The sequence below is a fragment of the Loxodonta africana genome, chromosome 3 (genome assembly GCF_030014295.1).
Source record: "Loxodonta africana isolate mLoxAfr1 chromosome 3, mLoxAfr1.hap2, whole genome shotgun sequence".
Lineage (NCBI taxonomy): Eukaryota > Metazoa > Chordata > Mammalia > Proboscidea > Elephantidae > Loxodonta > Loxodonta africana.
The window spans coordinates 23,560,978-23,581,919 of NC_087344.1; the positions used below are offsets into that span (position 1 = coordinate 23,560,978).

Genomic DNA, 20,942 nt, shown 5'->3' on the forward strand with positions numbered 1-20,942 from the left:
GAAATGCTGGGTCTCCCCACCCACTTTGATGATTTCAAGGAGTCCCTGGATGGTGCAAATGGGTAGCATGTCTGTCGCTAACGGAAAGTTTGGGGGTTCAAGTCAGGGGTGCCTCTGAAGAAAGGCCTGGTGATCTACTTCTGCAACAGCAGCCACTGAAAACCCTGTGGAGCACAGTTCTACTCTGACACATGTGGGGTGGCCAGGACTTAGATCTGACCTGACAGCAACTGGTAACTGACTTCAAAGTGAAGAATTTGTTTAACAGTCCCCTCAAATGGTAATGATGTTTCCTGGCTTTGACTATCAATGGATTTCGTTGGTCAAATGGATGTCAATCCACTACCATCACTACTTCTGTCAGTGCTGCAATTACGCCAGCTCTTTCTTCCCAGGAAGAAAAGCATGAACTCAACCCTAATGGAAGGAGAGCACTTTCTGTGAGCCAGCCAGGGAGGCAGAGCTGCTCTAGGCCATGGTCTCCTCCAGCCCCCCAGCACTGGGCGGTGTCCCCCTTGGTCCACCAGCCTGGCCCAGGCTAACGCTCTTGGGAGGCACAGAGATGGGTGGTTGGCCTGTGTACCTCACAGGCAGCCCCTCACATGGGCTGCTCCTGGAATTTTACCCCTGAGGGACAGCCTGCTGCCCAGTGGCTGAGCCACAGCAAAAACCAGATTCAGTTCTACTCATTACACCAGTGAATCCTCACTTGCAGAGAAGTGTATACCTCCAACCAAGACTGGGAAAGTATCACAAAAATAAGGAAATTCAAAGTTGGCTAGATTTAAAAAAAAAAAACACAAAATCAATAATCCATACAAATCGATCTTTCTGTAAGCAAAGGGCCACAGTTTAGAAAATGCAAAAGTATTCTATTTCCATTAGTAATGAAAGCACTAAATGTCTAGGAATCAAGAAAACTGCCAAGATTGATATGAACATTTTAAAATGTTCTGAGGAACGCAAATATTTGAATAAACAAGGACCGACCCTGTTCTTAGACAGGTCTGTCTTTAAGATGTCCATTTCCCCTCTAAGTCTGTAAATTCAGTGCATTCCCCATTGGGTTTTGAGAGGATGTGGCAATTCTATAAAGTTTTCACCCAGCAATTCTACTACTAGAAATGTGTCCTAGATATGGATTCACACACATGTACAAATGTATGTACCACAACTTGGCAACCACACACTGAGGGACACAAGTTTCCAAACAATAGAATGATAAACAACTTAAAATAAGGGCATTCCTTCTACTTAGTAGTAAAAAAGAACAAAACTACTGATTAACACTAATAACATGGATTCCTCGCTAAGGAACGCTATGTTGAGAGAAAGAAGCTAACCAAAAGCCCACACTGTACTGATTCCATTCATAAGCACACGAACAGAAGGAAATCATCTATGGAGACAGGATCAGAACAGAGGTTGCCCCTGTGTGTGTGGTGGTGGGGGCGGGGGTGTGTATTAACTGGGAAGAGGCACAAGGGGACACTCTTGGGTGATGGAAATGTTTTATATATACTTCCATTAAAAAAAAAGTTCTCAAAACCGACTGCACATAGATAATTTTTCAAAAGAGCCCAATGCCCAAGGCAAAACGGTCTTTACCAATTTGCAAGACTACTGTTTGACTTAAAGGTGATTTTTAGGAGACCAGTCTACTCGAAGCTCAAGGTTCAAAAGATCACCGTCAGGGCAATGGCCTGGGTGGGTCACCTCAACCTCCACGGACCCCAGAAATCTGGATTTCAGGAGAATTAAAAGTCTTCTCACCCTAAGCAATGACTCTCCCTCTCCTCCTCCCTTCAACCCTGCTAACCACTAATAAACTTTGGTCTCTAAAAAAAAAAAAAAATTTGCTGTTGACTTTGACTCATGGCAACTCCATGTGTGTCAGAATACGACTGTGCTCCATAGGGTTTTTGATGGCGAATTTTTCAGCAGTAGATTGCCAGGCCTTTCTTCCCAGGCCCCTTTGGGTGGACTCCAACTCCCAACCTTTTAGTCGGCAGCCAAGCACATTAACTGTACCACCCAGGGACTCCATATCTTGATAAGCATGTGGGTTAGAGGTCTGTGTGCATTTGCCAAAATTCAAGCTGTATACTTAGGATCTATGCATTTCTTATACCTCAATAAAAAAAAAATAAATGGAAAGCGAGGCACTCCTGTATAAAACCACCTCTCAAGTGCAAAGCAGTTTCAATAGCCGCTATCAGAGATGCTCACTGTGGAATGACTTTGAAAGGAGACAAGAATTCAGATTGTCAAGGAGCCTAGGAATCTGGACAGGAAAAGCCTTGGCTTATTTTTCACTGTATATTCACTATGTACTTTTCAATGAGATTTTAGCTTAAAAAAATAAAAAAGATACAAGCAGAAGGTATACTTAAAAAAATAAGATCTCTGACAGGGAAACTTAACTAGATTGAGCAGCTGTATTTCCTTCCCCCTGTGCACTTGTCTCCTGTTCAAAAAATAAGCTGAGATTCCTGTTTTAGTCCTTACAAAAGTGATTCACATGTTCAAATGAGAGCATCATAGAAATACAGCAGAAAACATTTTTATGATCTAGGGATAGGAAGCCGAAACCCAAGCCAAACCCATCGCCATCGAGTCGATTCTGACTCATAGCAACCCTACAGGACACAGGAGAACTGCCCCATATGGTTCCCAAGGAGCAGCTGGTGGATTTGAACTGAACTTTTGGTTAGCAGCCCAGTGCTTAACCACTGCGCCACCAGAGCCCCAGTGATAGGAAAGGTCTTTCTAAATAGACCATGAAAAACAGAAAATGAGAAGACAAATATAAATAAATCTAACCAAATGCATTGCCGTCGACCCAATTCCAACTCATAGCAACCCTACAGGACAGGGGAGAGCTGCCCCATAGGGTTTCCAAGCCTGTAGACTGCTGCATCTTCCTCCCGTGGAGCGGCTGGCGGGTTCAAATTGCTGACCTTTAGGTTAGCAGCCCAGCACTTAACCACTGTACCACCAGGGCTCCTTATAAATAAATCTAATGCCCTAAAAATAGAAAATCTCTGTATGCAAAGACATACTGAATCGAGATGAAAAATACGAGCAAGGGTCAATGTCCCTACTGCCCTACAGCTCTCAGCAAGGAAAGTCAGCGGCCTCCAGAGTAAGAGAACATTCCAACATCCACTGGACTCATGGAAGTATAGTCACTACAGAAAAATGCTAACAGGACTTTCACCATTCAGTCGACAAGGACTACAGAGAGGCAAAAGCTGGAGTCAGCTAAAGGAAGGTGCTCCCTGTTGGTAGGGACATAATCAAAACCTCAGGTGTAGTTCGCCCATGTGTCCTGAAGACGTAAAAATATTATCATAAAACATTTATATTCAGTGGCCCAGAAATCTCTCTTGTAGGTATTTGCCCTTAAGGGGATGGTGGGAGAATGCACAAGGGTGTTCAGTGCTGCGCTGTTCACAATAGCGGAAAGCGGGAATGTTATTAAGGAACTTGAAACTTTGCAATAGAGTTATATTTAGGCCTTTGGTCTTATGACTAAGACGTCTGTGACTCACTGAAGTCAGACAGTTGAAGCACCTCAGACAACGCCACCCATTAAATCACACGTAGGGTTGCTACTCAACATCCTATCAGTGGCCCTCTGGGTCATGCGTGCTGGTGACTGACACTTCTTTGAGGTCTTCTGCTTTGGTGGCATTTTACAGCAAGTCTTTTCCCGAAGACAAACCTAAGAAAAGGCTGATTAGCCTTGGAATTCAGCAGGATTGGGTTTACCTGAAAGCTGCAGAAAGCCCAACTAACAGAGTCTTAGCAATAAGGGGTTTCCACCTGGAGGTGGGCAGGCCAGGGTCTGGAGGGCAGCTCGATGGTGACTCCTTTTTTCTTTTAGCTTCCATCATCCACTGCAGGGGCTTTTGTCCTCCGTTCTCGTGGTCATAAGATGGCTGCTGCACCACCAGGCACCACAGCCCATTCCAGACCAAAGAAGGTCCACAAGGCCATGGGAGAGGCCAGCCCAGACTGTTCCTTTAAATGGCTTTCCTGGAAACCACACTAGCAAGTTCTACTTGCATCTCATTGGCTAGAACTGAGTCACACAACTTATCCCCCACCCCTACCCTCAAAGGCATACCACAAGACACAGAGTGATCTACTTCAGAGACACCTCCGTGAGGTCCCCTAGCACTGCCAAGCCCTTTCCCCTCCAGCCTTAGCAGAGGCAGCCTGAAGCCCCTCACTGGCTAAATCACGAGTCACCACCCAGGGTGGTTTATAGGAGAGATTTATTTGAAGAAATATTACAACATATAAAAACTACATAAAGTCTGAATTCCCACTCACACAGTGGTAGATTTGATATAATGCATAATAAAAAACCTTTAAAATCCAGAACGCACAAAGTACTGCAGTTCGATCACTACGTAGTTACTGAGAAGCGAACCTCACAGGACAGCTCCATGTCAGCCAAGGCCACAAACACCGTGTACAACACATTTGGACCAACAGATTTCAACATGTTAAAAATACAACAACATCAGTGCATGTTGGGGATTCCTGGTGCCGGAAACGAGGGTGACGGAGGGCAAAACTAGTCCTTAGTAGCTTTCTCCTCCTTTATTTTAGCTGAAGGGAAATGAAAGGAAGAGTCATTCCCAGGAAGATACACAACATTACACTAGGCAATAGGTAAGCATAGCAAATGCATTAAATCAGGAAATAGGTTAACGCCCAAGAAGCGATGTTAATGGCCAACCTCTAAGAACCTGCAGCAGTTCTAAATGAACACTCAGGGGAGGTTGCGCACGCCTCAAAAGTTGCTCCCTAGAGTAGGTTTCTAGAACTTTTGGTCAGCATTGGAGCAGGCACCTGCCAGGCCGGATTCACTCAGTAGGAGAGGGAGATGCGCCAAGACCCAGTAGAACAGCCAGCCCTGACCACACACCTACTGCATGCGGGACTCGGGCTCTGCGCTCCACATGTACAATTCACTGACGCCACCCCTCAAAAAAAGTGGGGCCACCAGGGAGGGTAGGTAACTCGCCCCAGTCCCAAAGTCGGGCAGAGTGGGAAGTCAGAAGTCTGGTTACAGAGCCTAGAATAGCACCCACTCTGCCAGCTGTCCCCCATTCCCCACACAACCCAGAGGGAGGCCAAGCCCCACCCTCCTCACCCCCAACCTGCCATACCTGAGGCACTCTCTCTAGCTTTGGCCAACACACAGAGCTTGATCTCCAAGCCAATGGCCTTGGCCAGGGGCGGCGGCACGGCATTACCAACCTGCAGGAGGGAAAGAGGGCTTGGTTTGGCACTGCCAGGATCAGCACCTAGAGGCAGGTTTTCTGCTGACCTCTGCTCAAAACAAGCAATGACTCAGGCACTGGGCCGCTAGGGGAGGGGACCCCAGGAGTCCTTCTATCACGACGGCCCTCAGACCCTCCAACCCATCCAGTCCTTCTACCCAAAACCAATGTGTCCAGAACTACCCATAGAAACTAACCCATTGCTGTCAAGTCAATCCCAACTCATAGTAACCTTGTAAGACAGAGTAGAACTGCCTCATAGAGTTCCAAGGAGCAGCTGGTGGGTTCAAATTACCGACTTTTTGGTTAGCAGTCACAGCTCTTAACTACTGCACCACCAGGGCTTGGCCTTCAAACGGCTTTAGATAAACTCTTAAAGATATGACCACCACAAAGACATGCTTAACTTCCAGCTCAGCTTGCAGAAAACAGGACTTGGGTGGAAAGGGTGAGATTTTACTATAAATCCTAGGTACTACTGGATTTTTAAGCCACATGCATGTACTACTTCAATGAAAATAATGCAATTAAGAGAGCCAAACTGACACCCCTGAGAATCAATTAGGAATTACTGGTACATTCCAACCTTGGCAACAGTGAATTTTCACCACCACGCATTTAGCTGCCCCTTCACTGAAGTGTAATGCGTCAGAATGTTTCTTTGGGCTAAATCTCTGCCTCAGAGCTGTAAACAGTGACCAATGTGCTCAATGATGTAGGCTGACTCACGAGCATTCCAGCCCACAGGGACAGCCACCCCCAATACTGACATCCTTCTTGCAGGGGTGTGGAAGCAATACTCAGAGTTAACAAGCTCTGGGCACTCAGCCATCACCTAAGAAGTGACTGTGTGTCATGCCCACTGCTGGACCACCTTCCGCCCTAGTGAAAACTAGAAGTGCCTCCCTTCTGTTAAGTCTAGGCACCTCTGGGTGAAATATAAGTTAGACCCTCCATAAGGATGCGAGGCAGGAGTGAGGCGGGAGCCAGACCTGGCTCCCCTCCACTGACCTGCCGGTGCTTGTCCAGGATGTTGCCAAACAGCCGGTAGGTGTCCGGGAAGCCCTGGGAGCGGGCACACTCCCGCACGCTCACCACACGGTGCTGCTCTGGGTGAAGCACGCGGCCCTGGGGGCGAGAGGCCACACTGAGGACCACAAACCCCACCGGGGCCCAGATGCCATTGGGGCAGGGGAGGGGCACCATGCCATCGAGAGGTACGCCGGCCCGTCTCTATCAGTCTGCATCCCCTCACCAATGTGCCGCCCCCACCAGCCTGCATCTCCACTCTCCTCTCCAGGCCCCTCAGTCCCAGGTGTAACCCAGGGCCCAAGGACGACCCTGCCCCCTGGCCTGATACCTGCTTGCCCATGGGCTCAGGGTTGGTGACAGTCGTGCTGAAGAAGCCATCCCACTCGAGTCGTCCATAGAGGCCTGCCCAGTGGTTGTGCCTGTTCCCGGTGTGGGGCAAGCACCAGGGGATGAGGGTGTTGAACTGTCGGGCTGCGGGGTCACAGGCTTTGCCTGCTGAAAGAGAGCACTGCAGTCAGGCAGCAGTTGTGACATGGGAACGAGGCTGAGCGGGCACGGACTGGCTTTTGGAGCTGCAGGAAGCAGCAATCAGCACTACTGTGCAGAGCAGCCCACAGTCCCTGCTCACCAGGCACAGTGTTTACTGACTAACACTTTCAGCAGCCATTTGACAGCAGGGACACCCAGACTTGGCATGTCTGTGCCTGACCCGGGCCTCCGGGTTAGTAAACAGCAGCCCCGAGCATCTCCTCCTGGTCAAAGGAATCCCCGGACACAGTCCTCCTTCCCTGGGCCCACGGGACTGCAGGGAATCAGAATCTAAGGGGAATGATGGGTGGGGGTAAGTGGCAGCTTCACACCAAACTTGAGGGAGGCCACACCCAGGAGCCAAGGTCACACCTTCCACGCAGGAGCAGACCCCACGGAGGGCCCTGTTGCTGCTGTAGCCATTCTTCCTGTCATGATGGGTGTACCGCAGTTTCCTGGCCATGGTGCCGTCAGAGAGCCGCACCTCGATGTTGGGCAGGTCACGCCAGTCTGAGCCCGGGGCCAGAGGGATGTGCCGCATCCGGGCAGCCACCAACGCACTCATGTCCTGAGAGAGCAGTGGGCCCAGTGATCACCCAGTCAGCCAGCATCTGCATGTCCACAGAGGGTGGGCATTGTCTAGACACTGGGAACACATTGGTGACCAGGACCCCCATGGGGGTGGAATCTCATTGGGAGGAGACCCAGTAAACCCAGTCGACAACTCACACAGGCCATGGAGACAACAAAGCAGGGATAATGCAGGGATGGGGGGGATTCTCTGAGGAGGTGACATCTAAGCTGAATCCTGCAGGGTGAGGAGGAGCCGGCTACAGGGGGAGCTCGTGGTGGGCACAAAGGGCCCAGGTTTGGTGAATTTGGAAGAACAGTAATGGGGAGAGGAGGTCTCTGATATGCCAGTGGCCAGATACACAATTCTGGGCCTATTCCAGGAACAGCGGAAGCTCTGATTGAAGCTTTACAAGACTATGTGCTGCTGTGGGGGTACAGGTTGTCAGGGGTACAGGCTGTGGTGGTTAAGAAGAAGAGCCAGGCAACAGTGAGGAGGTGATGCTGGGGGCCTGTCAAGATGGTGGGGGTTTGGATTAGGGGCCAAGAGCGGTGATGGAGACAAGCAAGGGGACTGTGAGCTGGCTGAGAGGACCCTAACGGAAGGAGGGAGTCAGGGAGGAGGTTCTGCTTCCCACCCTGACCCCTGGTCAATCCCCCTGAAGTAAGTCGTGAGTCGCCAGTCCAGCCATACCAGCAGATGGAGAAGGGCCCTGCTCTGACAGGGGTACGGTACCTTACAGATGTGGTCCCTGAGGATAGGCTGGTACTGTGTGCCCCGGAGCTGCCTCTGGAACCAGGACTGAGGCTCCCCATTGTAAGAGATTTCCAGCGCTGAAGCGCCGTTCCGGACCTCAGGGAGGTCAGACATTGTGTCCCGCACTGTGATGGTTCGGAACGGGCCCGAGCTCAACCTGCAAAAGACCACAGCAGACAGTCACCACCTCTAGGAACTTGTATTGCTGCTGTCCCCCTTGTCACAGCGGCCGTGCAGCCCTCCACTGTGTGCAAGCCACTTGCCCCACCCTGGGTCCAGTCCCCTGGGTGTGGCATGGCCCTTTCCAGCTCAGAAGTCAAAGGGCTTCCTGAGGCCGCACTGGCAGTATTCTTCCCTTGGATGTTACTTGAGAGGGGACAAGCTAGAGAAGGGGCTACATCCCAGGCATGTGGCCAGGCACCTGCACATAGTACTGACTTAGTGTCAGATCAGGGGCAGACAGGTGAGAGTCAGAGCCTGAAACTGGAGGTGGCAGGTCGGACGCTGTGCCAGCAGCTTCCCGCTGATGCTCTCCTCAGCTCAGACCTCTTGATAGAGCACCCCTCCATGGATAACGCTCACAAGTGCCATGCTCAACGACACAGTGGGGCGAGTGGGGCTCCCACCTTGTTATATTGCTGACAAACTTTTTGTCGTCCACCACGACGCTCAGCTGGCAGGCCCGGGGTGCGAACACGTGCAGTGGCTCTGGGAACAGGGGGAGCTTTTCTCCGGGGGCCGCGGCCAGGATGATGGCCCGCCTCCGCGTCTGGGCCACGCCATACTGGCCAGCCTGCACACAGGAGGGCCAAACACACACAGAGTCAGTGGGGCACCTCCAACAGGCTGGGGCCAGCGGCACCTGACCTTCTGGGGTAACTGTGACATAAAGTTCCCTCATACAACCCCTACTTAACCAGGAGGTCTAGACCTCGTACGAGGACGTGGGACCAGAGGAAGGGACAAAAGATGATGATGCCATACAAGGTCACAGGCAGAGATAGGTGTGAACACTACCAGGGATTCCAGCCTGCTCCTTAGAGAGCACTGGAAGGCCACAGGCCTCGGTGCTTAGGGAAAAGAGCGAGGAGTCCAGGAGCCCTGCCCACCAACCTAGTGGCCTGGTACAGGGACAGACGGCACAGATGCCAAGGAGAGCACCATGCCCCAAGAGACCCCTTACACCCCGTCCTCGGGCACACATGAGGATGTACCTGTAGAGAAGTTATGAGGAGTGGACTTGCACGGCACCAGTGACGTGCTTTTGAAGTCAAACCGCTGAGACTGTCAGCAGTGGTGGGCACCCCCTCCCCTGCCCCGAACCAGCACTTCTGCTGCTCAGACAGCAGGCCTATCCACCTGACACTATTTTTGGCTAGGGACAATTTGTGGCAGTCCAGGTGACACCCACCTCCCCTCACCCTAATCCCATTAGGACCCACCTTACTCCGGTATGACTGTATTAACTGATAACGTCTGCAAAGAAAGCCCCCTACTTCCCCCAAACGAGGTCACGTTCACAGGTACAGGGGTTAGAAAACTTCAACATGTCTTTTAGGGGGACACAATTCAATCCCTAACACTCCACACTTTGTCCCCCCAAAATTCATGACCTTCCCACACGCAAAATACATTCACCCCATTCCACAGGAGGCCCACCTGCAACACGCCAAACGTGCACTGATAGCCCATGCGGACCAGGCAGCGGAGGGTCAGCTTCAGGACCATAGAGCGCTTGAAGGAGACAAAGTTCCTGACATTCTCCAGGAGGAAGAAGCGGGGTCGGTAGTAGTCACAGTAGCTAGGGAAGGCAGAAGAGACGACAAGAGTAACTCTCACAGCCAAGCGAGACTCAGACCTCTCTACCAGAAGCCACCCTGGATGCTTGAACTTTGGTTATCAAGAGGTTGCACCTTCCAACTCTCAAAATCTCTCCCCAGCAAGAACAGAGCTGTGACTTTCCTGAAGGCAAAGACCAGGCGTCTCGCCTCAGTGCAGGGCACTCGGCAGGTGCCAAAACCACACCAGTCGCTGTTTACTCCCCAGCACATCTAGTTTCTCCCCCTGGGGCTATTGTTTAGTTACTCTCAGGCCACAGAGAACAGTGATTCACCTGAGGCCAGGGCTGCAGGGGGGTTTGCCCCTTTTACCTGAGGAATGAGACCACCAGGGAGTTTTTGAACTTGGAGTAGGTACGAGAGTTGAAGCGGTTCATGCCACTAAACCCTTGGCAGGGCGGCCCACCACACAGCATCTCCACATCTCCCTTCTGAGGCAGCCTCTGGCCACGGGAGTTGGTCTCCTCCCCAGCCATAACCAGCTTCAGCAGGACGTTGCAGTCCTCTGTGAACACCGTGGACCCGGGGTTGTTCAGCCGGAATGCCTGGGCCGCAGGGTCCCACATTTCAATGGCCCACAGTGTTTCGGAGATGCCTGGTAGATAAAAGGACAAAGACATGCTTTGAAGGCTCCTGAATGAGACTGCCGAGACAGAATTGTGACCAGAGCCAAAAGGTCTCGTAGATAGAACCTGCCTGATCCAGTTCTACTAGCTGTTCAGAGAGAAAACCCGCTGGCACTTACCTGCTTGGTGAAATCCTTCTGACAGGCCCCCACAGCCAGAAAACACATCCAGAGTACGAAGCTTGGGCAGCTTGACTTCCATCTCTGGCTCACTTGGCTCACATGCCTGAGACTTTGCCTTGCCTTTCCCTGGAGAAGACCAGCCACAAATTAAATCAAATTGTCAATAGTCTTAATGTTCTATCTTCAAATACCTTATTAACTCAAACGTAACCTTGTTTTGAGTTGTTAACAAAGAATGAGGGAGAGACAGTAACTCCCCAGAAACAGACGTCAGAGGCTGTTCTTTTCTGTGATGTGACTCAAATGGTATTCTGAGTTACATAAGACAGGCTTGAAAAGAAACTGACAGAGTGAAAATATACCTTTTCCTTTCCCTTTCCCTTTATTTCCAGGGCTCCGGGCATGGTTTGGAGGATCTTCAAAGCTTTTGCTTTTCGCATTATAGGCCTGAAAAGGAGAGAACTACAACAGTCTGGTAGAGAAACACACTGGTCACCATCTCTAGCAAAGATTACGTAAGAAGTTAATCTGATAAAGATTCACTTAATTTCTCCCTAAGTAAGGCCAAAAGCAATTAGCCATCATACTTTGATTTTACTACACTAGAAACTTAATAAGCTCATTCTATTAATACAAATATTTTATCTGGCCAACATAAAAATTCCTGCTATCTGAACCTCGACTACTCATTCTTAAAATGAGAAAACATGTTAAGCACAGGAACAGACTATTGTCTGATTAGGCTACACACACCAGCCTGGGGAAACATAGACATACACCATGTTAAGATAACCCAATACATAAAAGCCAAACTCAATTAAAAGTAATTAGCTTGATCTACAGACTTCTCGATCCTCTCTGGATAACCAGGGCCACCATGCATGGCTGTGTGGACCAGGCCCAGAAGCAGACACCTGGCAGAAGGGACCAGGCTCTACCCAGGTACAGGGCCAGGCTGTGCAGCTTGGTGCAGGGCTGTGTCTCCAGGGGAGGGGCCGCTTTCCTTACTTCACAGGAAGGCACCGTTTGGGCTGGTGGAGGCCGCCTAAATAAATCTGAGTCGCATTAGTTACATTTTCTATCACTGTAATTTTTTAAAAGCTGGGAGTGTTAAACTACTGAACAAGTTGAATGGTCATAAACATGTACTGCAGAGTGCTTTTTTCTATAACTAAAGCTTTGTAAAACACTGCCCCAGGCCCCCACGACAGCTCCCACGGATGGGCTCATACTAGCCAATAAAACCCAAAATCCCTACTGCCCAAAGCCCTTGAACATAACTGAACCCTGAATGTTGAACTGCTTTCTTGGGACCTAGACGCTTGACCTTGAAACTCCCCTCAAGTAAGCCCAGAGCACCACCTCGAGGAAGTAGAAGCGGTCTGGGCCTCCTGCCGAGTAGTCCTGGACACACTCGGGCAGGTCCTCCCCATATTCCACGGTGCAGCGGCCCTGCACAGTCTTGAAGTCCACCATAGCCTCCTCATCACTCCAGTAAAGCAGGTTGATGTCTGCATGGTAACTCGCAGGAGTGGACTTGTGAGTGTTTTCTGGCCTACAAGACAAAGAGTCTTTGTTAAGGAATTCTCTTTTGCTGAAAGCTTTGTCATTTGCTGCCATTGAGTCTGCCCCCAACTCATGGCGGCCTTATGTATGAGACGAAACGCTGCCCAGTCCTGCACCCCCCGCCCCAAGATCTGTGGCAAATCGGGCCATTGTGCTCCACAGAGTTTTCAACGGCTGATTTTTTCCGAAGTAGATCACGAGACCTTTCTTCCTAGTCCGTCTTAATCTGGAAGCTCTGCTGAAACTTGTTCTGCATCCTAGCAACACGCAGGCCTCCACTGACAGACACGTGGTGGCTGCGCATGAGGGGCATTGGCCTGAAACTGAACTTAGTCCTGCTTGGAAGGTGAGAATCCTACAACTGAGCCACCACTGCCCCCTTGCTGTGAGTTTACAGTGAATTCAGTGGCATTTCTCGGAGTGCTCGGTGAATCAGTGGGTAAAGGCCACAACCCCCCAGTTAAGTTAGCTTTATCACTGGCTCCCTTATTTGGCTTAAAACGCTACAAGCCAAATGCAACTCCTTGCTGAGCTCAGCGAACGCTTGTTTGATTGCTCTTTGTCATCCACACTCACCCCAGCCAACAAAGCAGCCCTGTATCAAGAACAGCACCTGCCTGGCTCCTGCTCAGAAGTACGTGTAGAACTTCCTTCTCTCACTCTGACCAGTCAGCCTCTTTCTTTCCCATTATTACAAGGACTTCAGAAAATCTTTGTTAAGATATACATTAGCTAAGAAGTGAAGCAAGCCGATACGTATCTGACTGGATTCACTTCAGGTTAACTCCTAACCGCTACCAGTTACTAGAAACCCGAAGAACAAGGCTGAGTTAAGCCAAGACCTTGGGAAAAGTGTAGAAAGAGAGAAACCCCAGAAACAGGAACAAAGGCCTGGGAGAGGTGGCAGAGCCTGGATAGTCCTAAATGGAACTTGGGGCATGCGTCTCTGGTGGTGCCTCAGGAGGGGCCCAGGACCTTCCATTCCTGCTTTTACCACACTCTGGACTTCTGCTTAAGGATTTCTTTTGGAGAAAGGGCTCTGCAGCTTTAAAAGAAGCATCTAAAAGTTAGGGCTATAAAATACGATGACAGTCACTGTCAGTGCCCACCAGGTAATCTAGCTTTTTTTTAAATGGTAGTGAAAATATACATAACTCTAGCTAACAAACCACAACTGTGTGCGAGTGTTATGAGCTTGTTCAAACAGGGCATCCTGAAAGAGAGAGGCCTTTACCCACCTGTAAAACTTGTTGAGCCTGATCTTGATGTCTGTCTCATTGGGCCTGCCATTACTCTTCTTGGTACAGAAGATCTCTTTTATCCGGCCAATTCGGTATGGCTCAGGGGCGTCCAGGTTGCTACCTTTGATGTAGTCGGAGTATTTCCGGTAGTGTTCCGGGTACAGATCTTCATCCACAGGCTCCTTCCGGGGGCGTTTCACAGGGCTGGACAGCTTGATGCTGCAGAGTAGCAACCGTTAGGACAACTGAACATTGAGTCTTAAAGTAGTACAGCATGACTGGTCAGTAACAAGAACCATTTTAATCCAAACACCTTACAAACTAATGCAGTTCAATGCCTTAGAAAAATTTAGACAAAGATGAAATCTCATTCACAGTATAAAACAAGCTTTCTCCATCTGTGCACTAAAGGCTGTGATAGTCATTAATGCTGCTCAAACCTTCCCAGCTCTTTGCCTCCCAGCCACACAGCAGGATTGGCTTCCTGGTCTGCAATCCAGTTCTGGTTGATGCATCTGGGCAGAGGTGATGCCAAGCACTTCCCAGCGGAAGCATCCACTTGCCAGGAGAGCCTCAATGGGCTTTCCCTCCAGATCAGAGACCAGCACCTTTTGAAAAGGTGGTGCTCTGTCAGCCCAGGTCCCCGAGTGACTTCATAGACCATGATGGACACAAAGTATAAGCAAGAAACAGAAACTTCTGTGGTTTTAAGTCACTAATTTTGGAGTTGTTACCATAGCACAACCCACCCTCCACTGGCTAAGGTACTGACTAAGCGTGACACTGGAAAAGGTAAGGGAGGAGACACACGGTCTGGGGTGGCCTGAATGTGGTCCGACCACTGTGGCAAAGTGGCCGCCTCACTTGGCAGCCAAGCCATTGGCTGCATTCTTTGAAGACAGCCATTCGGGAAGCCGCAGCTCTGCTTCCTACCCCAGCCTCTGAGCCCGTGTCTGACTCATCTGCTGGGCCAAGAGCACCACAGGAAGTCTGCCCTCTTCATGCTCAGCACAATGGATCCAGAGGGGTGACAGCACTGACTGTGCCGAGGCTGGAGGGGACCCGCTTCCCCCACATTTTGCAAATTCATAGTAACTGAAGTGAGGCTGGGGAACGAGTTCCAATTAGGGCTCTAGAAAAATGGAATTACAAGTCAGGAAACAGAATTGACTAGGTTAGGAAAACTTGGGTTGTAATTCCAATCACACGTATTTGTTCTTAGAATGAACAAAGAATGGATCAAATATGGAAAATATCTGTGGCTTTGATTTCTCCCGGAAGGGCCTCAATCCTTTGACATGCAAAGAAGTCTTATGATGCAATTTCCATTAATCAATCAACAGTCCATGTTAATTAAAGCTTATTCTAGGCCAGGCAAGGTGCTGAGCACTTTAACTCACTAAGTCCTTAGAGCCCTATCAGGCAAGAAACTTGCCCCCATCCCCGTCTTACAGATGGAACTGAGCAGAGGCCCTGGCCCAAACTCACTCTGGATTGGACGGCGGGACCCTGTCTGATCCCACAGACGCTAACGTGACGGCACAAGTAGCAGATGGGACTAAGGCTGAGGGGTGGGGGATGTCTGCATGGGAAGGAACATCCCAAAGCCAACCCTTTTCCGGCATGGCTCCCTGTCCCCAGCCTGGGTCAAGGGAGGCACTCACTTGAACGTGAAGGCTTCAGGTGGGAGGTACACGCCGTCTCCCACTCGGTACTGGATACCATTCTTGGTGGCTGAGCTGTAGAGGACCCTGTTGTCCAGGTCTTCGAGCTGCTCCATGACCCTGGGAATTTCTTTTTGCCTCATTTCAACCAATCGAGCACAGCTTGCACAGAACCTGAAGGAATCACAGACAGAAACGAGGCTCTGAGGTGCCTGGTAGTGACCACAGCTGCAGCCACTGGCTTAATCCAGAGACTTGGGTGACCAACAGGAGAAAATACCTGCAGCTGTTAGAGCAAAGAACTGGCTTTCCTGTAACTTTATTTTCATACTTTTGGAAGCACTTCATTTGAGGCCAAAGCTCAGAGATAGCATTCAACACAAGAAAACTACACAACAACCCTACTTTTGAGTAATCAATACAAACATCTTAAGATATTAACAAACAGAATCTAGAATATGGTTAAGAATACACCATGAGCAAGAATGCAAGGGGTGGCTCCATTAGGAACTCAATGTAAGTTGCGACATTAATATGTCAGATGAGGCTTATGCTATTCTTTCTCCTCACACTACTACTATTTCCGACAAAGGCTAAGTAGACACTTGACAGAATTCAACTTATTCTTGATTAGTAAGTCCTTTGAGGAGAGAAGGAGGTGTCTTTACAAACGGAGATCAAGTAAAAGGCAGCATCAGGCTGACCGGAGCAATCCCAGAAGCCTCGAGGGAGCTCTCCCTGCCTTTGCGCATTACCATTACTACTGTGGCACGGCTCTGAAGGCGCCTGCTGACACTTTCAGACAAAACAGGTGAGGTACAGAGGTTAGAAAGGAAGGTGTGGGAACTAGACACTGCAAAGAAAGATGCCTCCCTAAAAACAGCCACCACCAGTTAGAAGAAAATGGAATAAAAGATCTCATTTTATGAGAGAAAATACCTCAGAAGCGAAAGAAGTGTGAGGCACACACATAAAGTCTTAAAATGGAAAGACATGTCCTGCTCTTAGATATGAAAATTTCTTCCAAAGATGACTCCCCCCAGGTTACCTACATGCTTTGGTAATTCCAATCAAGTCAGCTGTTCTTTGGTTAGCGAGGAAGACAAGCAGGTAGAAGGAGAGGCTGCAGGGGAACGAAACCCACCCCCTGCCCCCAACGGAAGCCCATTAAGAGCTAGAGTGCTCATGCAGAAAGCATGTCATCCCTGAATATCATAGGACAGGGTCACGAGGAAGGACACCACCAGAGCCCAGGGCCAACACTCACTTGTACTTGTTGTCCTCTGTTGGCTGAATTTTTGGAGGGGACTCAAACCTTGCATAGTCTTGATCATACCACAACTGGTAGAAATAGGTCTTTCCATCGTCCTCCTTCATCATGGGCTCGGGGTCCATGCCTCCCTTTGGCGAGAAGAACGATGTGTCAGCCATGACCCTGTACAACAAGGCAGGGGCACGGGTGGCAGGGCCAGCCACTCACCTCCATGGCCCAGTTTTCCGACGGGGCTTTATAAACGACCTTCACTTTGCTATGAATATAAGAAAGCTGCATGTCCTCACATTCATCTACCAGGAACAGTTCAAGAGGGTCTGACGTTGCCCCCAGGACTGTATCTGTCCCAGCGCAGAACCAGTGGGCGTGAAACATCTGTCCATTGCTGCTGTCCTCCCATAAGGCCGTGACTCTGGAATTGGGAGCGGGGGTGGGGGAGAAAGTTCTAACTTGACAAGCAGACGTGTGGCTGAGTCTACTTAGGGGAACTGTATCTTTTTTAGTTTTAGTCTAGAGCAAAGAGCTGCTGCTGCTGCTGCTGCTGCTGCTGCTAACCTTGCAAAATACGCATCTCCTGCTTAAGTATGGCTGAAGTCAAGCAAAGGGAAGGATACAAACCTTGCTAAATACAGCGGTTTTGAGGAATCATCTGGAATAACAGAGACACAGTCCCCCACTTCCAGGGTTTCCGCATCAATGCATACCTTCTTATAGTAACTCTTCTTCCCATCAGTCTGAAAACAAGAATGTTTAACTTGAGGATCGTTTTGAAGGTCTGTGTTAGGCCTGACCTATGTGGTCTTCTGTTACTTTATATAAAAGCATAACTCATCAATGACTTCATTAAACAGAAGTCATGCACCCTCCGGGCCTGGCTCCTGAAGGGAAGGAATATCCACTCCCCTTGGCTGGAAGCCTGCAGCAAATGGCACCCTCTGCCTTCCCATCGTCAGCTCTGCTCAATGTTGGCAGCAAACTCGATTCCAGTGTTCGATTTTAGCAGCACCAGTGCCAACTCCTTCCCGTGGTCTGTGAGGCCAGTCTGACTCTCAGCTCCTCTCCTGCTCGTCAACCCCTTGCTCATCCCACTCCAGCCACGTGGCCACTGACCCCACCTCGGGGCCTCTGCACATGCTCTTCCCAGACCTTCACATGCTGGCTCCTTTCTACATGCCATCCCTCTACCTTGCTGTGTTCTGCTGCGGCACTCATACCATCTGACAATGTACGTGTCTGTCTTCTTCCGGCACTGGAACATCAGTCCCGTGAGGCTTAGCTGCATATCCCCACGGTGTTCCGGGCCTAGAACAGCACCCGGCAGGTGGCAGGTGCTCACGTTTATTGAATGAACCAACTGCATCTTTGGTTTACAGACACGGGGAAGTAATGATAAGAGGACATTTCCTCTCAGGGTAAAGGAAGAGACCCTTAGACAGACAGAGGACCACCAACGACTGGGAGACAATCTGCTAGCACCCTGAAAATATCGTTCCTAGGCCAGGGTGGCTATGACCACTCTCTTCGAACCATCTGATGTCCCCAGAATTGTGTCAAATGCCCGTTTTATAATATCAGGAAAATTGAGTCTTATAGGCACACAAGCAAAACCCATTACTGGCGCTCGGCCACAGGCCTGGGCCTCGCAGCCAGTCCTGCTCTCTCATGGGGCAGACGAACACGGTTCTCAGCTTCAGGCTCAGGCTGCTGACGAGGTCTGGTAGGTAAGATACCAGGAGACGACTTGCTTATCAGGGAGCAGCAGCAAATAACGGAGTCTTCTCCAAGGATTACCTTGACGGCTTCTCCAACCCAAGAGATCCTATTCTTGTTCTGTTTCTTTTTCTTCCCTTGATGCATTTTTTTGGGTGATGGCATCTCTGGGATATTGTCATCGACTTCTTCATCGTCATCTGCCTCTTTCATGGCCATGTTGGGACACCTGCAAAGCCACTTGTTGTAAGTTTTAAGGTTCAACTGGGGAACTGAAGTTTTCTCCCACAATACCCTGGCCATGACCAGGGCCCCTTTTATAAGTAAGACCAACTGGGGTTATGTAGTCAGATGCCAGGAACAGGCCTTGTGACAATGCTATACAAAGGATGCCTGCTGTCCCATTTTCACAGGGCAAGCCCCTCCAGACCAGCCTGTTTTCCATAAAGTAGTGTTTTCCCCAGCTGCAAGAAAAATACTTGGCCAAACCTACCTCCTCTCTTGGCAAGCTTGTTTGCTCCGTCCACTACCACCAAACTTAACCATGTCCTTACAGGCTTTACACTTGCCACATTCAGGCTGTTGACAAACCTAGAAGATACCATTAAAAAACTTAACAATGCTATGGATTGAACTGCATCCCTTAAATATATGTGTTGGAATCTGAGCCCTTATACCTGTGTATATAATCCCATTTGGGAGGTTTGCTTGTTATGTTAATAAAGTTATATCAGTGTAGGGTGTGTCCTAAACCTGATGGCCTCTGAGTTACATAGAGAGCAACAAGTACAAACCAGGGAAGACAGATCCCACATGACAATCCTCAAGGAGTCAAGGACCGCCAGCTGCTAGAACCTGAAACAAAGAAGGCCCTCCCCCTAAAGCCACACTCAGAATTCAGACTCCTAGCAGCCTGAACTGTGAAAAAACACATTTCTGTCCTTAAAGCCACTCACTTGTGGTTATTTCTGTTACAGCAGCACTAGGTAATGAAAACAAACAGCTACTAGTAACAGTAACCAGCTTTTTGGTGAATTATACTTTTTAAAAATACACATATTCAGCCTTATTAGAAGTATGGAGAATGAGAGTTAAAAACGAGATACCATTCAGACCCTCCAGGTTGGCAAAAGTTAAGAACCTGACGTGTAGCACTGGCATGGGTGTGGGGACACAAGACCTCACAGTGCTCAAAGGATAAATTGGCAAAACCACCTGGACCGCCATCTTCCAGATCCAAGTTAAATAAACACACCCAGCCCAGCAATGCCACCTCTAAGTAATGACATTCAGAAGACCTCTGTTCAAGGACATCACCACTGCATCATGTATAAAATCAAAGTTGCCTATCATTGAATAAGAGATTGGGATATTCACATAATAAAATCCTATGGAAGAGTTAAAGCAAGTTAACTAGGTCTACCTGTATCAACACGTAACACAGGTGTGAATGATACCAGGAATGTATGATTTTCTTTTAAGAAAAGGTTAAAAATTTTATAAACATTTGGTATAAATACGATAAATAAACAAATGCAAAGCCAGAAAGCTAAGGACATGCAAATCCCTTTTGAGGCTGCCACTTAAGACCCAAGGCGAAGCTCTAAGTCCAGGATGACAGCATCACCACTAGCCAGGCATTTCTGAAGGCACTGTACTTTGCATTGAAGTGCAAAAAAGGTCAAATACCAGATACTAAAGTACAGCTGATCTCCAGGTCATATCAGAGAGGTTAATTCCTCCACTCTGAAGTAAATATAAAGTTCACAAAAAGAGAGGCCTTAAAAGGACAAACATTGTGTGAGACCACTATTATAAGAACACGAGGAATAGTTTAAACAGAGAAGAAAACATCCTTTGATGGTTACAAGAGTGGGAAGGGAGGGACAGAGGGAGAGGTATATTCACTAACTAGATGGAAGACAAGAACTATTTTAGGTGAAGGAAAAGATAACACACAATATAGGTGAGGTCAGTACAACTGGACTAAACCAAAAGGAAAGAAGTTTCCTGAATAAATTGAACGCTTCAAAGGCCCACGTAGCAGGGGTGGGGATTTGGGGATGATGGTTTCAGGGGACATCTAGGTCAACTGGCATAATAAAATCTATTAAGAAAACATTCTGCATCCCACTTTGGAGAGTGGCGTCTGGGGTCTTAAACATTAGCAAGCAGCTATCTAAGATGCATCAATTGGTCTCAACCCACCTGGACCAAAGGGAAATGAAGAACACCAAAGACACAAGGTAATTATGAGCCCAAGAGACAGAAAGGGCTACACAAACCAGAGACTACATCAGCCTGAGACCAGAAGAACCAGATGGTGTCCAGCTACAACTGATGACTGCCCTGACAAGGAACACAACAGAGAACCCCTGAGGAAGCAGGAGAGCAGTGGGATGCAGACCTCAAATTCTTACAGAAAGACTAGACTTAATGGTCTGACTGAGACCAGAAATGACCCCAGAGATCATGGTCCCCAGACCTTCTATTATCCCAAGACAGGAACCATTCCCAAAGCCAACTCTTCAGACAGGGATTGGACTGGAATATAAGATAGAAAATGATACTGGTGAAGAATGAGCTTCTTGGATCAAATAGACATATGAGATTATGTGGGCAGCTCCTGTCTGGAGGGGAGATAAGAAGGCAGAGGGGGTCAGAAGCTGGTTGAATGGACACGAAAATAGAGGGTGGAGGGAAGGAGTGTGCTGT

At 48.9% G+C, this 20,942-nt stretch overlaps 1 protein-coding gene across 3 annotated transcripts in view; it reads right to left on the minus strand.

Annotated features, from left to right (window-relative positions):
- Positions 1 to 675: 675 nt before the first annotated feature.
- The window catches only part of DNMT1 (DNA methyltransferase 1), a 54,663-nt gene continuing 34,396 nt past the window's right edge, over positions 676 to 20,942 (minus strand). For 2 of the 3 annotated variants that reach the window (XM_003413098.4, XM_064280625.1), the window contains 19 exons: positions 18,721 to 18,818; positions 18,309 to 18,456; positions 17,136 to 17,251; positions 16,725 to 16,929; positions 16,512 to 16,645; positions 15,245 to 15,418; positions 13,578 to 13,799; positions 12,136 to 12,328; positions 11,136 to 11,220; positions 10,771 to 10,899; positions 10,338 to 10,620; positions 9,847 to 9,988; positions 8,814 to 8,980; positions 8,167 to 8,344; positions 7,233 to 7,428; positions 6,661 to 6,827; positions 6,312 to 6,428; positions 5,187 to 5,277; positions 676 to 4,623 (listed from right to left, as the gene is read on the minus strand). In XM_003413098.4, coding sequence (XP_003413146.1) covers positions 4,589 to 4,623; positions 5,187 to 5,277; positions 6,312 to 6,428; positions 6,661 to 6,827; positions 7,233 to 7,428; positions 8,167 to 8,344; positions 8,814 to 8,980; positions 9,847 to 9,988; positions 10,338 to 10,620; positions 10,771 to 10,899; positions 11,136 to 11,220; positions 12,136 to 12,328; positions 13,578 to 13,799; positions 15,245 to 15,418; positions 16,512 to 16,645; positions 16,725 to 16,929; positions 17,136 to 17,251; positions 18,309 to 18,456; positions 18,721 to 18,818 — 2,880 coding nt within the window. In that variant the 3' untranslated portion in view covers positions 676 to 4,588. The remainder of the gene's footprint in view (positions 4,624 to 5,186; positions 5,278 to 6,311; positions 6,429 to 6,660; positions 6,828 to 7,232; positions 7,429 to 8,166; positions 8,345 to 8,813; positions 8,981 to 9,846; positions 9,989 to 10,337; positions 10,621 to 10,770; positions 10,900 to 11,135; positions 11,221 to 12,135; positions 12,329 to 13,577; positions 13,800 to 15,244; positions 15,419 to 16,511; positions 16,646 to 16,724; positions 16,930 to 17,135; positions 17,252 to 18,308; positions 18,457 to 18,720; positions 18,819 to 20,942) is intronic. The other variant, XM_010593362.3, reaches the window with a different exon arrangement.